Below are 15082 nucleotides of genomic sequence, written 5' to 3'. Positions count from 1 at the left end.
TGAGGACTAACTAGAAGCTGTGGGTCTTTGCATGCTGCTTGATACCACGGGGTGCACAGATAGGCCTTGGGGACCCTCCATTCAGAGTGCTGGCTTTGACCTTTAAAGCCCTTCGTGGTCCTGGAAAGATCATCTTCTCCCACGTATACCTAATATCCATCTGGATCGGCATTACTTGAAACCCTGATCTCTCAGCCTCTGTGCTCCAGTTCGCACAAGCCAAAGTTTGAAAAGCAACATTCTGATCAGTGGCAGTGCGGTATTCATTTATGTATAACATTTCTATACCGCCCGATAGCCGAAGCTCTCTGTGCAACGCAGCAGAACTCTCTCAGGTTTTACTTGTAATATTTTGTTTTGTTTTGTAGCATTTCTTCTCTTTTGGTAAACTTTCTTTATTTTAGAATATCCATTATTTTAATCTTTAAAAATAATGAAATAAAAGTTATAAATAAAATGGGTATCCAGCTGACCTCTCACATGGTTTTATTTTATTATTATTTGATATAGTGCTTATAGAGTTTGAAGAGCTAAGTGCTCAGTAACATGGCCTCAAAGTAAAGCTGTCATTCCACTGATTTTTACCTAGCGCAAAGGGCATCAAAATGGGAACTGAAAAAGAAACATACTTTAAAGCTAATTGAAGGAAGAAATTTTGTATAGTTGGTACCCAAACCTTTAGAACTTTGAAAGAAAGGTTATAAACATTATTATTATTATTATTATTATTATTATTATATTTATTTGTATCCCGCCTTTTGTCCAATGCTGGGCCTCAAGGCGGCCTTACAAAGTTTAAAATATACATGGGGGGGGGAGGGAAACAAAACCATAAACAATTAAAAATACACAACAAAATTATAAGACATTAACATAGATGGAGGGCTGGATTATTCTCCAAAGGCCTGCTGGAACAAAAAAGTTTTAGCCTGCTTCCGAAAGCCCATCAAGGAGGGAGCCAGCCTAGCTTCCCCGGGAAGAGAGTTCCAGAGCACCGGAGCAGCCACCGAGAAGGCCCTCTCCCATGTTCCCACCAAGCGTGCCTGTGAAGAAGGTGGGACTGAAAGAAGGGCTTCTCCAGAAGATTCCAAAGCACGGGCAGGCTCATAAGGGAGAATACGTTCTAACCTGGACCCGAACCATATAGAGCTTTTTAGGTCATAATCAGCACTTTGAATTGTGCCCGGAAACAGACTGGAAGCCAGTGGAGCTGTTTTAACAGGGGAGTTGTATGCTCCCTGTAACCAGCCCCAGTCATTGCAGGCAGTACATTAAAAAAAAAAAAAAAAAAACAGAGCCACTGAGCTCAGCTTGGCGTCCCCATAAGTTTGGTGCCCTGGGCAATCGCCCAATTTGCCCATCCCAAAGGCTGGCCCTGAAGGTGTGTGGCTACCAAGAAGAGGGCTTTTTTGGTGGTGGCTCCTCAGTTGGGGAATGTCCTTCCTAGAGAGCCTCACATGTTCTCTTCTTTATGGTTTGCATGGTCTTTTTTTGGCAGTGAGTGGAGAACTTTTTATTCTCCCACACCTTTTAAAATTGCGATCTTAAGGCTGGAAATTTTTAATATTTTGGTCATTTTGAAAATATCTATATATTGTACTGTAATATTTTATGTTTTGTGAGCCATTCAAAGAACATTGTGTTTTGGGCAGCCTATCGAAGTATTGCAAATCGATGCAGCCTGTAGTCACACCTGAATTCTTACCTCTCTCTCTGAGCTTGATAACAAAACACATTGTTTTAATCTCGAATCCATTGAGAATAATGGCCATTGACAAAACTGGAGTGCATTCAGAGAAGGGCGACCAGGATGGGGAGGGGTCTGGAAAGACAAATTGTTGGAAGTGTCTTTAGCCCGGAGAAGAGAAGATTAAGTGGAGGCATGATAGAGGCCCTTCAACTATCTGAAAGGTGGTCTTGCAGAATTTATTTATTTATTTATTTATTACATTTATATACCGCCCCATAGCCGAAGCTCTCTGAGTGGTTACAACAGAAGAGGTAGAGCCATTTTCTAGTGGGCAGGATTAGAACCAAGGGGTAGAAAATGCAGGGAAACAGATTTCAGCTCAACATTAGGAGGAACTTGCTAATAGTAGGAGCTGTTTGGCAGTGGAGCACACTAGGTGGTGGGCTCACCTTCACTGGAGGTATTCAAGCAGAGGCTGAACAGCCGTCTCTCAGGAATGGGGCAACTACATTGACTAAGGGGTTGGATTAGAATGATCGCCAAGGTCCCTTCCAACTCTTTTGATTCTACAATGCTAAAGGATCCTAACATTGGCCTCTCTTCTTAGCAGGGAGTGTTGTCCCCTGTTTCAGAGCTGAGAGATCCTTCCAAGCTTCAAGACTCCTCTTATATTGACGATTGCACTTTTCAACAACTTTCAACTTTTGTTCATTCGGTGAGAGATCCTGTCCAGAACAGAGTGACTTTGGTAAGTGTTACTCTCTAGAACAGCCTTCCTCAACCTGGGGCGCTCCAGATGTGTTGGACTACAACTCCAAGAAAGCCCTGGGAGATGCAGTCCAACACATCTGGAGCGCCCCAGGTTGAGGAAGGCTGCTCTAGAACAAATAAAACAAGGTTCTTAAGACCCCTCAAGGATGGAGGCGGCGCTTTTGATTGTCAGTGGCTTTCTAACCGAGCATGTTACAGCATGTTGGTTGGTGTAGTGATATGTGCTGTAGAAGTTGACTGCCTTTTCTCTGGGATAATGTATCTCTATTTTTTCTTCTAGGAACTCAGCAATGGCTCAATGGTTAGAATTACCATTCCTGAAATTGCAACTTCAGAATTAGGTATGATATTGGATCCTTATTCTCCTTTTTTCTGACCATTGATATGAAATTCAACAACAACAAAATCAAAATCCAGGCTCCAGACCAGTGTAGACATAACTCTGTACTGTTGCTCCAAGTCTCCTAACTAGACAGGCCCTGTACAAGCATAATGCTGTCTGTGTTCTCAGCAATCGCCGCCATGTGGCCTGAGGATCTTAACTTTGTGCATCTTTGTATGTTCACACAGTGAACAGATGTTAATGAAGAAGTTATTCTTTAAGGAAGCATTACTTCATCCTATTCCTCTTTAGCTTGCTCATTCATGCAAAGAAACACAATGTTGTGTGAATGCAGAAGCAGACTCTGGGAACATTCATAAGAACATGAGAAGTGCCATGCTGGATCAGACCAAGGGGCCATCTAGTCCAGCACTCTGTTCACACAGTGGCCAACCAGCCATTGGCCAGGGATGAACAAGCAGGACATGGTGCAACAGCACCTTCCCACCCATGTTCCCCAGCAACCGGTGCACACAGGCTTACTGCCTCGAATTCTGGAGGTAGCACATTCAAAAACCCAGGGGGGTTCTATTCATGGTATGCATCCTTCTCCATCAATCTCATCCCCACGAGAGCTGGTATTTCTCAGACATTTTGCTTTCTCAGGCAGATTCTTTGATATTTGCTGTCTGATGCTAGCCAGGTTTATTGTGACGTTAATCCCTTGGTTTCAGTTAGATTTTCAACCTAATCTTATGCAGAGTTAGGGTTGGAGCAATTTTTGCTGAGACAAAAAAGGGCATAATTCTACAGACTGGTCCATCTTTTAGTTAATAAAAGCACTACCATTTCATCTCCTACTGCCCCTGGGCAAATTAAGATCCAATGCATTTCAGGACAGATAAATTGATTGAATGCGCAGTGGTGAAAAAGAGAATCTAACCATTATTTTTTGTCCCTTCTCACCCTGAACAGTCAAACAGTGTTTACAAGGCATTAAATGTATCCTGCCCAAAGAGGTTGCTGTGCAAATGCTTGTCAGATGGTATAATGCTTACAATGCCCCAGGAGGACCAAGTTACTATTCGGAGTGGAACTTATTTGTGACGTGTCTCATGAACATGATGGGTTACAACACAGATAAAGTGGCGTGGACTCGTAACGTAAGTGACCTTGCACCGCCATTCATTTCTAATCAGCAGCTCATATTAAGGCATGACTTGAAAAAGAGTAATTCCCTACAAGTTCTGAATGTTGATCCAAACGTCTTCTGCTGTGTAATGGTCAAGTCTGTAGCAAGGTTCTATCAAAATAATGTCACACTCCCCAATCCCCCAAAATTTCAGGTTTTCCCCTCGTACGTCCCACATAGAGGCTGTTCGCACAACATGACAGTCTACCATGGTGAGGCTGCAGGGTGTGTGCATTTTGAATACACAACCCTTGTTTGGGGGTTGCCGTGGCATATGAACCCGGCCAGTGTGGGTTATGTTAGGGTTAATCAGCCTCGCATAACCCATGGCCTGTTTTAGGGTAGTGTGAGGGTTGCTTAACCCTTGCATAACCCAGGTTTGCTGGGTTCCTCCGACACAATAACCCCCAAGGTCAACCTGGAGCCCATTGGTACCGTGGCTCTTCCTGGGTGAAATAACCCACGACAAGCTGTGATGTGTGCTCTGAAACCAGTTGCAATCTATTTTAGAATTATTTGAGTTATACATAGAGGATAGAATCCAACATTGCATGAGCAGACTTCCCTGTCCTCTTCTCACCCCTGCAGTGCCCCTCACATGCCCCAAATCTGCTCCAGAGGAGCAACCCTCTGGAGCAGATTTGGGAGCTGCAGTGAGAAGGAGAAATCCATTCCGTTAGAGGTTTCCGTTGCGCTAACAGATGAGCAGCATTGGATCTAACCCACCCTTTCATAGCCCCGGGCAGCAGCATGGTTCCTTTGTTTTGGCCGGACACACATTTCACAAGTTATTCCTTTGCTCTACATGAATCAATACAGGTCTTAGAATAGGATTCTGGAGCTAACTTGTCCATGGTATAAATCAAAGTTATACCATGCTTTGACTGTTCAAAGCATGGTATAACTCGTTTAAATATTTATATGTTAAATGCAAAACAACAGAAAGTAACATGAATGTGTGAACTCTCTGTTACATCTTTAAATTGTTCTTTTCTCTTGAGTGAAACCATGGGAAGCTTTTTTTTTTTAAGAAAAAAAACTAAAACTTGATTAAAATTTGATAGGGTTGACAGGGGTCAGATCCAGTGTATAAGTCATCAGTTGGTTATCTCTGAGCTTGAACGTTCAAGTTGCTTATTACAAAAGTAAATCACTGAAATGAGCCCCCACATATCACCACTCAGAGAGTGACAAGTGATGGTAGCAGAAGCAAGTTCTATTTTATTCCTGTATTAATGAAGGTGCTATGATTTAAGTGAGTTTAAAATGAAAAACTGCATATGCTGAGTGTGTCCCCCCCCCTTTAAATAGGGGTTGGCATACAGTTTTTTGTTCTAATATATCAGGAATGTAGAAGCAATTGTAAACTACAAACTGGCAGTTGTGAGAGAAGAGATGTGCCCGTTGTGTGTTTTCTCCATTGAAGTGATATGCGTGGCCTTCTAAGACCATTAGGTTCAGCATCTAAAATTGCCTAGCTGTACACTGCTAAAAGTTCAGGCTCTGTTCCACAATCCAATGAAGGTGGAACTCTGGAATCTAGCCTGCATATCTCAAACTGTGCATCTCAAATTGCTTAATCCATAGCCCTATTAAAATCCTCCATCAAGTGGACTACATTCAAAGTCTTATTGACGTTGATGGGGTGGGTGGGGAAGGTGTGGGAATGGAATCTATGTTCTTCAGCTTTTTAACTTATAAGGAGGCTGCTTTTCATTTAGTGGGGTCGCTTCAAAGCAAAAGTAGTACAGATCAGAGTTGCAAAACAGCTTGAATTCTAATTTCTTCCCATGACTGTGGACTAGGAAGTGTAGTAATTCATGGCCCATACTTCACGGTATTATTTAAACCCATAAATGATGTAAAGGAACAGTAGCAACTGTATGTAAAACAATTACATGTCACTTTTGCTTCTTCTGACATAATCGTTTCTTTAATGTATGTATTTTAAAACTGCAGTTCAGTTCCTGCACAATAACTTACTTATCTTTTTATTTTAGCTTGATTTTGAAGGATCTCTTTCTCCAGTCATTGCTCCCAAGAAAGCCCGGCCTTCAGAAACAGGATCCGATGAAGTAAGGAGAAATTGTATAAATTAATTAGCAATTCCTGACAGGCTAGAGATTTATAAATCCATCCGATTTGGGTGTTGTTGTTTCTTTAGGCTTGTATGATGCTTAGTTCAAAAAGGCTGTGAGTCGTTTTTGGATTGTGGTTTATTACTTAGGGAGAATGTGGCACTTCAGTCTTGATGCGATGTTTGAGTTCCAGGGCTGATTCACACGCATCCCTGTCGCTTGACAACTTTGATGATTAGCAGCTCAGCACAAAAAGGCTGCGTTAATCTGTTGCAGCAAAAACAGTGAAGTCTGCTCTTGCAGACTAGCGTCGACTTCAACAGTTCTGGGATTTGGAATTTGGTGGCTCAGCATTTGTTATCATTGAACAGCCATTACCCAGAGGACCTTTCTGCTGCTCCCAGACTGTGGAATGGCCTGCCGGAGGAGACTGGTCAACTTAAAAGTCTTTTAGCATTTAAGAAAGCTATAATGACTGATCTCTTCCGGCAGTCCTACCCAGTGGAATTTTAGGATGTTTAATAATGTGTACTATATTTTAAATCAATTTTATGTATATATACTTATTGTTGTTCCCCGCCTCGATCCAAATGGAGAGGCAGGTAAGAAATTATTATTATTATTATTATTATTATTATTATTATTATTATTATTATTATTATTGAAAAATACTGGGTTGGATCCAGATTTAGTCATACTTAGAGTAGCCCTGTTGAAATCAGTGGGACTTAAATTAGTTCTTCCTGCTTTACTAGGACTGGGAATATCTGCTAAATTCTGACTACCATAAAAATGTTGAGTCTCACCCGTTGGCCAAAGCTCTACGGCTGGATCCGCTGGAAGCCAAATCCCCCAAGGACAATCTTTCACACAACCACTGCTTGGATTCCGCCACTCTCCTCTTCCCCCACATCCCGTCTATTTTCTGCGTGCTTCATTTAATCTATGAGGAGCTCAAACTGAACTGCTTGATGGGTGAAGGAATTCGTTCTCTTGTCATTCTTCTGGTTCAGCTGGCAAGGTACGTCCTCGCAGAGAGCAGCTGCGTTTCTTGGCTGTGGTTGAGAGAATCTGGAGACAGACTTTAAATTAGACCTAGTTTTTGTTACACATTTCAGTAAGGAGAGTGAATAGGTGAATGGCCAAGAGCGACTTACGACAGAGAACAAGAAGGAGTCTTTTGCTTACGTCAAACAGGGAAAACCACACATGGCGTAGAGAAAGTGGACAGGGAAACATTTTTCTCCCTCTCTCGTAATACTAGTACTCTGGGTCATCCAAGAAACTCATTGATAGGAGATTAAAGACAGATAAAAGGAAGTCCTTCTTCACACAGCGCATAGTTAAATTATGGGATTCACTTCCACAAAATGTAATGATGGCCACCACTTTGGCTGGCTTTAAAAGGGGATTAGACAAATTCCAAGAGGAGATCATAGAATCATAGAATAGCAGAGTTAGAAGGGGCCTAGAAGGCCATCGAGTCCAACCCCCTGCTCAATGCAGGAATCCACCCTAAAGCATCCCTGACAGATGCTTGTCCAGCTGCCTCTTGAAGGCCTCTAGTGTGGGAGAGCCCACAACCTCCCTAGGTAACTGATTCTATTGTTGCACTGCTCTAACAGTCAGGAAGTTTTTCCTGATGTCCAGCTGGAATCTGGCTTCCTTTAACTTGAGCCTGTTATTCCATGTCCTGCACTCTGGGAGGATCGAGAAGCATCAATCTAGCATCAGGATGCTAGTCCCGATGTTTCTATGGCACCTCCAATATCAGAGGCAGCATGCTTATGTACACCCGTTGCTTGGGAACATGCTTGTGGGTTTCCCGTGGCCACTGTGTGAACAGAGTGCTGGACTAGATGGACCCTTGGTCTGATCCAGCATGACGCTTCTTATGTTCTTAAGTTGGATTACTACTCCCATCATTATTGACCTTGCTGGCTGGGGCTCTTCTTACATTCTTATGAGTCTGGTTTATTCTGTGTTTTTAAGGGTTCTGCTGATTTTGTTTTTTTCAGTGTTTTATAGTGCAATCCTATGATCCCTGGGGCGGGCAGGGCAATGGGCGAGCCAGGGACTGATTGTAGGATTTTGTGCATCTCTGTCTTCATAGTGGCAGAGGAAAGATCTGTCAGTGTTGCTCCCCCTGCTGTCAGTACTCTGGTGGCGGAAGGCCAAAAAGGGGGACATTCCAGGGGTGGATGAGGAATCCCCAGATCCAAAGCCATCCCATTCCCCTGACACACCCCTGGGATGGAGGAAGAAGGGGGTCCAGTCGGAAGGGACGTGTAAAGCTGCCTTCCCCGACCTTGCAGTCCCCAGATGTGCTGGATTGTAACTCTGATTCCCAGCTAGCACAGCCAATGGCTATGCTCACCGGGAATTAGGGGAGATGCATTCCTGCACATCTGGAGGGCACCAGGTTGAAAAAGGCTAAGGTAAACGAAAAATGATGGGAAGCAATGTCTGCCCTGCTGACTCACACCTGGCACAGAAAGTGGAAGTTCATCTGCCATGAAATCCCTGTTGATATTGTTGTGTTCTCTGTGTGTGTGTGTGCGCACAGGTGTGCATATGTAGAGAAAGAGAGAGTAAACCTCTTTGAGAGCCAATTTGGGCTACCACTGCAGAATTCTGGCAATAAATACCAAGAATGTTTGGCTGTGGAAAAATACGTGGGGTGAAACCCAACGTTGCATGAACAGATTTTCCCTTGTGCAGTGGGACTTCCTCCCTGCAAGCCCTGGCTTGCACCTAAAATCTGCTCTGGGGGGGTTGCCCAATCCTCCAGAGAAGACTTTGAAGGTGTGGGGAGGAGAGGAAATGGGAATCACCCCACCCACCCACTCACACAAACACTCTCTCACACTGTCCCACAGTGTGCGAAGGATGAATTGGATCCCACCCATTTTTACCAAGCGTATGTAATATTGCACATTCTTCCTTCACTTCTTTGGTGTGACAATAAGGGTGTACTGTGCCTACTCAAGAGTGGCCCTATTTTCCATCTGGGAAACGTTGGTGGCAAGCTATCTGTTTGGATATGAACATGTAATAATGCCTGCCCAGTGCCCTCCCAACTAATACGAACTCAGCCAATCATTGCGCAGCCTCCAGGTGGTGGCCTCTTCAGACCACTCCAAAAGGCAGAGGGGCAAAGTGAGGATAGGACACCATATTTCGTGGTACTTAGAAGTGGCAGTGAATTGGCTGCTATTTAGCTTTTTATTTTTACTTCCAGTCTATGGAGCCATCGTTTGGCTTTTCTGCCTCATGTCTTGGGCTGTCTTGGCCATGCTTTCTCTTGCTGTGCTTGTGCTCAGCTGCTTCTGTGCCAGCGGGGTGAACGATTTCTCCATCTTCGCAGCAGAGCTTTCTTTACGGCCATTTCAGCTAGAGCTGTGAAAAAAATCACCCCCATCCCCATTCTCCTTCCCCATCCCCCTAATGAACAATTGCATGCGGTCTTGTGCATTTTATACATCATTCGGTTTGTTTGTTATTCCCCTTTCTAGGGACTTAAAACTGGAAGCTTATCTTGATTATTACTACAGAGACTATCCGGTGCTTGTGAAGACTTCCAGGCAAGCATGCGTGATTGATCCGGGTAAGTTTCAAGAGAATAAGTTGAATTCTTTGGAAGACCATCATTCATTCACATTATTAGTCATGTCAAATAGATATGTTTGAGACCATGTTTCCAGGTTCTGACCGTGACGATACTACTGTAATACGATCCTAGATCTTTTCAGCTTTCTTCATGAGCTTTGCTGGGTAGGGCATTGCATTTTGGGAACATAATTTTTAAAATTAATTTCGCCAGGGTGAGACAACAAATCACTAATGCTTCATGTCATTCTAGCTCAGCCTTCCTCAACCTGGGGCGCTCCAGATGTGTTGGACTGCACCTCCCAGAATGCCCCAGCCAGCAGAGCTGGCTGGGGCATTCTGGGAGTTGTAGTCCAACACATCTGGAGCGCCCCAGGTTGAGGAAGGCTGTTCTAGCTCCTTATCCAATACAGCAGTCTCACTTTTTATAAGTGAGGCTGTGCATTATATATCTTCCGAACATATTTCTTCCACTGTGCATTGCATTCCTTGCAATTGTGTGTCTCACATATTGCACTTACTGATTTCTTTTTCTGTAAGTAATACTTGCCGATGCTCGTTGCTGAACCTCAGAAACGTATTTTTGGAAGCTAAAGGCAGCACCAGGGGAGATTTTATGGGGGACACAATTCTGCTTCCTTCAGAACTACGGCAGACAATTCTGTCTTCGTTAGCTCTGTCCATTACAAGCTTTCTCTTCACTACAGACAATAAGAACTGTTGTTCTACATCATGGGTTCTCAACAAGGGGGGAATTTTAGGGTTCCAGGGGGGGAATTGGGACCACTATTCAGCAAAGTATGATGTCCTGTAGTTTATGTCTTCCTACACGTTATTTAAAACGTCCCAAAAAAGTGTCATGTCGTCTGCAAAAGCCAGGCCTTTGCTCTCTTTTCCCTCCCTCCCTCGCAATCCTAGAAGTTTCAAGCTTCCCATTTAAAGGGGCAACACAAGGCATGGGAGCTGAGAATATAAAAGGGGCCATGCTTTGCGTTGCCCCTTTAAATGGGACTAAAATAGAAAAAAATAAAAGATTTTCAATATTATATGCATATTATTTGGAATGCACCTTTTGAGTTAGACTATCTTGGGAAGGGGGGGAATTATATTCTGAACAATGGTGAAAGGAGGGAATGGAGCAAAAAAGGTTGAGAACCACTGTTCTACGTTATGAATGAGTGGCCACTCTACCCAACCACTCACCGACTGTGTGATGCAGCGGGACGTGGATAGAGCACACGGATCCCCGTGGAAACAACAACGGGGGGAAAGCAGTGCTGCTGCGGTTATGGAAATTTCCGCTGGCCGTGTCTGTGAGCCACCCAGTTCATGCTTGGTTTCTTCATGCTTTCACCGGCGTGGGTGCAGCCAAGAGCAGCTGAAGCTGCTGGTGTGTAGGAAGGGCCCATAGTGGCCAGATCACCTGGATTCTAGTCTCTGGGTTGTTGTTGTTTTTTATAAGTAGTAGAGCAGTTGTATTTTAAAAATGGCTTATTTTTAAAATGGGTTCAGGTGACGTCCAGTTTTGCATCCAGTTCTGGTCTCCACAATTCAAGAAGGAGGCAGACAAGCTGGAGCGTGTTCAGAGGAGGGCAACCAGGATGATCAGGGGTCTGGAAACTAAGCCCTATGAAGAGAGACTGAAAGAACTGGGCATGTTTAGCCTGGAGAAGAGAAGATTGAGGGGAGACATGAGAGCACTCTTCAAATACTTAAAAGGTTGTCACGCAGAGGAGGGCCAGGATCTCTTCTCGATCCTCCCAGAGTGCAGGGCACGGAATAACAGGCTCAAGTTATAGGAAGCCAGATTCCAGCTGGACATCAGGAAAAACTTCCTGACTGTTAGAGCAGTACGACAATGGAACCAGTTACCTAGGGAGGTTGTGGGCTCTCCCACACTAGAGGCAAGAGACAGCTGGACAACCATCTGTCAAGTATGCTTTAGGGTGGATTCCTGCATTGAGCAGGGGGTTGGACTCGATGGCCTTGTAGGCCCCTTTCAACTCTGCTATTCTATGATTCTATGATTCTATGACTCGTGTAGCTCATCTACATCGTATGATTCAGCCCAAACAGGTTTCATGCATCACCCTCCCTTTTTTTCGTCCGAGCCTCCGAGTATTTTTCAGTGGCTGAGTTCCTGCTTGAAGGGCGAAAGCGTGCCACCCTACCCTTACTTGCCTGGAATCTGTGAAAGGAGCAAGCTGGTGGTGCTGGTATGTAACGCCTGCAGAAGAGAGTCAGTTCTGCAAATAGGTATCTGCAACACTTAACGAGTGTGTGAATGAGGTAGGTCTGTTGACCATCCCCTAATTCTGAATTGGGAGAGAGCCTAGTCCTCTGAATTCCTCCAGTGCTTCTTCACAGGAGAAACAGAGACGTTTTAAGCTACAGGTTACATATAATCTGAGATGAGTAGATGAACAGGGGTCTCTGATGGAACTAAATTACTCATTATTATTAGGCTATGGAATCACAGCCATACTTCACATGAACAAAAAGAAATGTTTTAATGGACAAAACTGCCGAGGCATATGGACGTGGTTAGTCCTTCCTTTAAGCAGCATGAGGCAGCCTGCCTCAGAGACAAATTTGGGGTGTACCGATAATATCCAGCGAATTGTCAATTCTTTCTTTGAACATTTCCCTACCACCACTATGTGTGGGTGTATGGGTGCTACTTGCATTTTTTGCCTCAAGCACCAAAATGATTTGGACTGTCTCACGAGTGTGGATATGTGCTCAAGAAAAGCCCACAGTCGTGCTGCCATGTCTTAAACACTTAACTCGCACGCTGTGTTCATACAAACGGTGTATTTCAGTTTTACAAACCTCAAGATGCTTGTAACTATCTCCCCCCAGCCCCCATTCTTGCAGAGAGGAAAATGTTGAATAATGTAGTGTGGAATTTCTAAATGGGAAAATATATGGTTTGCCTTGATGCGTTTCAGGATATTAAGTCAAAGATTGCACTGTGCTTTTAAGTTTTATAATACCATACGTGCAGAGCCAGCCTTGCAGTTAGCCACTCACCAGCATGAACAAAATTCCTTCTAGGTGAGAACTTGCCCATATATACTTGCTATGGGACGGAGGATCCAGAAAAGCGCTTTGTACTAGTTTCAGATCTGATGTAAAACAGAAGCTTTAACATCAGAAGTATCAAAGCACAAAGCCTGGGAGTGGCACCGTGTCTTCATCTTTGTATTTTTAAAAAAATATATTTTAAGCCCCCCTTTAAGGATAAAACCCTCTTAAGGATAAAACCCTCTAAAGGAAAAAAAACTTCTTCGCATGGCACATGAATTATGAGACCATTCTCAGAGCTAGGAGGTTTACTCACCAGTGGCTGCTGCAGCATGCTATAGCACATGCTTTGGAGGCAGGAGATCTTGGGTTCTATTCTTAGCATCTCCAGCTAAAAAGGTCTGAGTTAGCAGGTTTGGAAAAGACCTTTCCTTTTCCTGAGACCGTGGAGAGCCACTGCCTATAGACAACACTTGTCTAGATAGCTCGATGTAAGGCAGGTTTACGTGTTCCTACCACTTTGGCCTCAGTCTTTGGCTTATATAGTCTGAACGTAAAGATTAATATCCACATATAAATTCAGTAAATGCCTCCTGCGTGGTCTTCTTCCTTCTTTCTCTCTCAGCCAAGACAAATTTTCTAAGTAGACCCTAACGCACAATTCCTTTCTCCTGAGCAGAGCGTTGTGCTGTACATACTTGGTGATGAAAGAGCTGTTTCAAATGAAGCATCCAACTATTTGTCCAAGATAACTTCAGGTAATTCAACTTCGATGCTATGCAAACACCCAAGGAGGCATTTTCTAAGCACTTTTGGCCTCTTCCCTTGTTGTCCCAATAAAAGTAGGAGTTGGTGCATGTTTCATTCTCTCTCTTCCTCTTCTCTTTTAGGGCAGCGAAAGCAGCAAACTGAGCAGGAAGAATCTCAGTAAGTTAATTAGTGTAAACTTGCATTTGGAAGCTGTTTTGTTGCTCACCCCGTTTCTCATCTCCTCCCCCAGCAGCATGAGAATGAGAGCCGGTGTGGTGTAGTGGCTAAAGTGTTGGACTGGGAGTTGGGAGATCCGGGTTCTAGTCCCCACTCGGCCATGGAAGCCCACTGGGGGACTTTGGGCCAGTCCCCATCTCTGGCATTGAATTTGGCCCTCGGACTGAAAGAAGTTTGCCCCTCCTGGTCTAATAGGTGCATTGCTTTGGGCACCAATGCTGACTTTATTCCAGCACCAAGAAAAGACATGGCTTTTTAATAAAGCCTTTGATGGCCAAATTCACCAAGCTTGCACATTGTTTTAATTGGTTTTACTGCTTCTAAATTCTATACTGGTTTTAGTTTGATTAATGGATTAAATTTTTTTAGTGGTGTATATTTATTGTTTTATATGGTTGTATAATTTTATCTGTACACAGCCCTGAGATCCTAGCTATATAGGGCAGGATACAAATGTTTTAATAAGTAAAATAAATAAATGAATCAGTACATGAACCTGCTTCCCTGTTGTTGTGCAGATGCAGTTTTAGGCACAGCTCATCTGCTTCCAGTCTTGCTGAAAAGCTAGTGGTCTGGATGACGAATGTAGGTAAGGAGGTATTTAACTTTTTTCCCCACCCCAGGGATGGGTGTAGTGTACACAAAAACAAATTAGTTTCTATGAGTTTTTCATGCATTTGGAGACGTTTTGCCTATAACTGGTAGGAAACTAGTCATATTCCAGGGGAGACATGATATAGGTGTACAAAATTATGCATGGTGTGAAAAACGTGGATAGGGAGACATTTTTCTCCCTCTCACAAAATACTAGAAGCTGGGGTCATCCCATGAAGCTGATGGGTGGGAGATCCAGGACAAATAATAAAAGGAAGTACTTCTTCACACAGTGCATAGTTAAATTATGGAACTCACTACCACAAGATCTAGTGATGGCCACCCATTTGGATGGCTTTAAAAGCGGGGTGGATAAATTCCTGGAGTCGAAGGCTATCAATGGCTACTAGCCTTGATGGCTATGTGCTACCTCCAGTATCTGAGGCGGTAAACCTATATGCACCAGTTGCTGGGGAACATGGGTTGGAAGGTGCTGTTGCACCATGTCCTGCTTTGTTAATCCCTGGACAACAGTTGGCCACTATGCGAACAGAGTGCTGGACTAGATGGACCCTTGGTCTGATCCAGCAGGGCTCTTCTTATGTTCTTAAGTTAGATTACTACTTCCATCATCATTGACCTTGCTGGCTGGGGCTGATGGAAGTTGCGATCCAACTACATCTGAAGGGCCACAGGTGCACTGCTCTTGTTCTCTAGCAGTGACGCTCCTTTTTAAATGTATAAAAGCTGAGCCTAGAGATAGATGCTAGGGTTTTTTTCAGTGAGTTGAAGGCAGTTTAAAAGCAGGATTG

General features: G+C 43.7%; 1 protein-coding gene across 3 annotated transcripts in view; it reads left to right on the top strand.

Moving 5' to 3' along the window:
* Window positions 1-15082, top strand: part of ANAPC1 (anaphase promoting complex subunit 1) — a 68860-nt gene that overhangs the window by 16382 nt on the left and 37396 nt on the right. For all 3 annotated transcript variants that reach the window (XM_063123921.1, XM_063123920.1, XM_063123919.1), the window contains 10 exons: window positions 2298-2438; window positions 2742-2802; window positions 3759-3946; window positions 5976-6050; window positions 6809-7074; window positions 9569-9660; window positions 11730-11878; window positions 13369-13447; window positions 13580-13616; window positions 14195-14265. In XM_063123921.1, coding sequence (XP_062979991.1) covers window positions 2298-2438; window positions 2742-2802; window positions 3759-3946; window positions 5976-6050; window positions 6809-7074; window positions 9569-9660; window positions 11730-11878; window positions 13369-13447; window positions 13580-13616; window positions 14195-14265 — 1159 coding nt within the window. The remainder of the gene's footprint in view (window positions 1-2297; window positions 2439-2741; window positions 2803-3758; window positions 3947-5975; window positions 6051-6808; window positions 7075-9568; window positions 9661-11729; window positions 11879-13368; window positions 13448-13579; window positions 13617-14194; window positions 14266-15082) is intronic.

This window comes from Elgaria multicarinata, chromosome 4 (genome assembly GCF_023053635.1).
Source record: "Elgaria multicarinata webbii isolate HBS135686 ecotype San Diego chromosome 4, rElgMul1.1.pri, whole genome shotgun sequence".
NCBI classification, from domain to species: Eukaryota; Metazoa; Chordata; class Lepidosauria; order Squamata; family Anguidae; genus Elgaria; species Elgaria multicarinata.
This window is presented reverse-complemented; position numbering and strand designations above follow the sequence as displayed.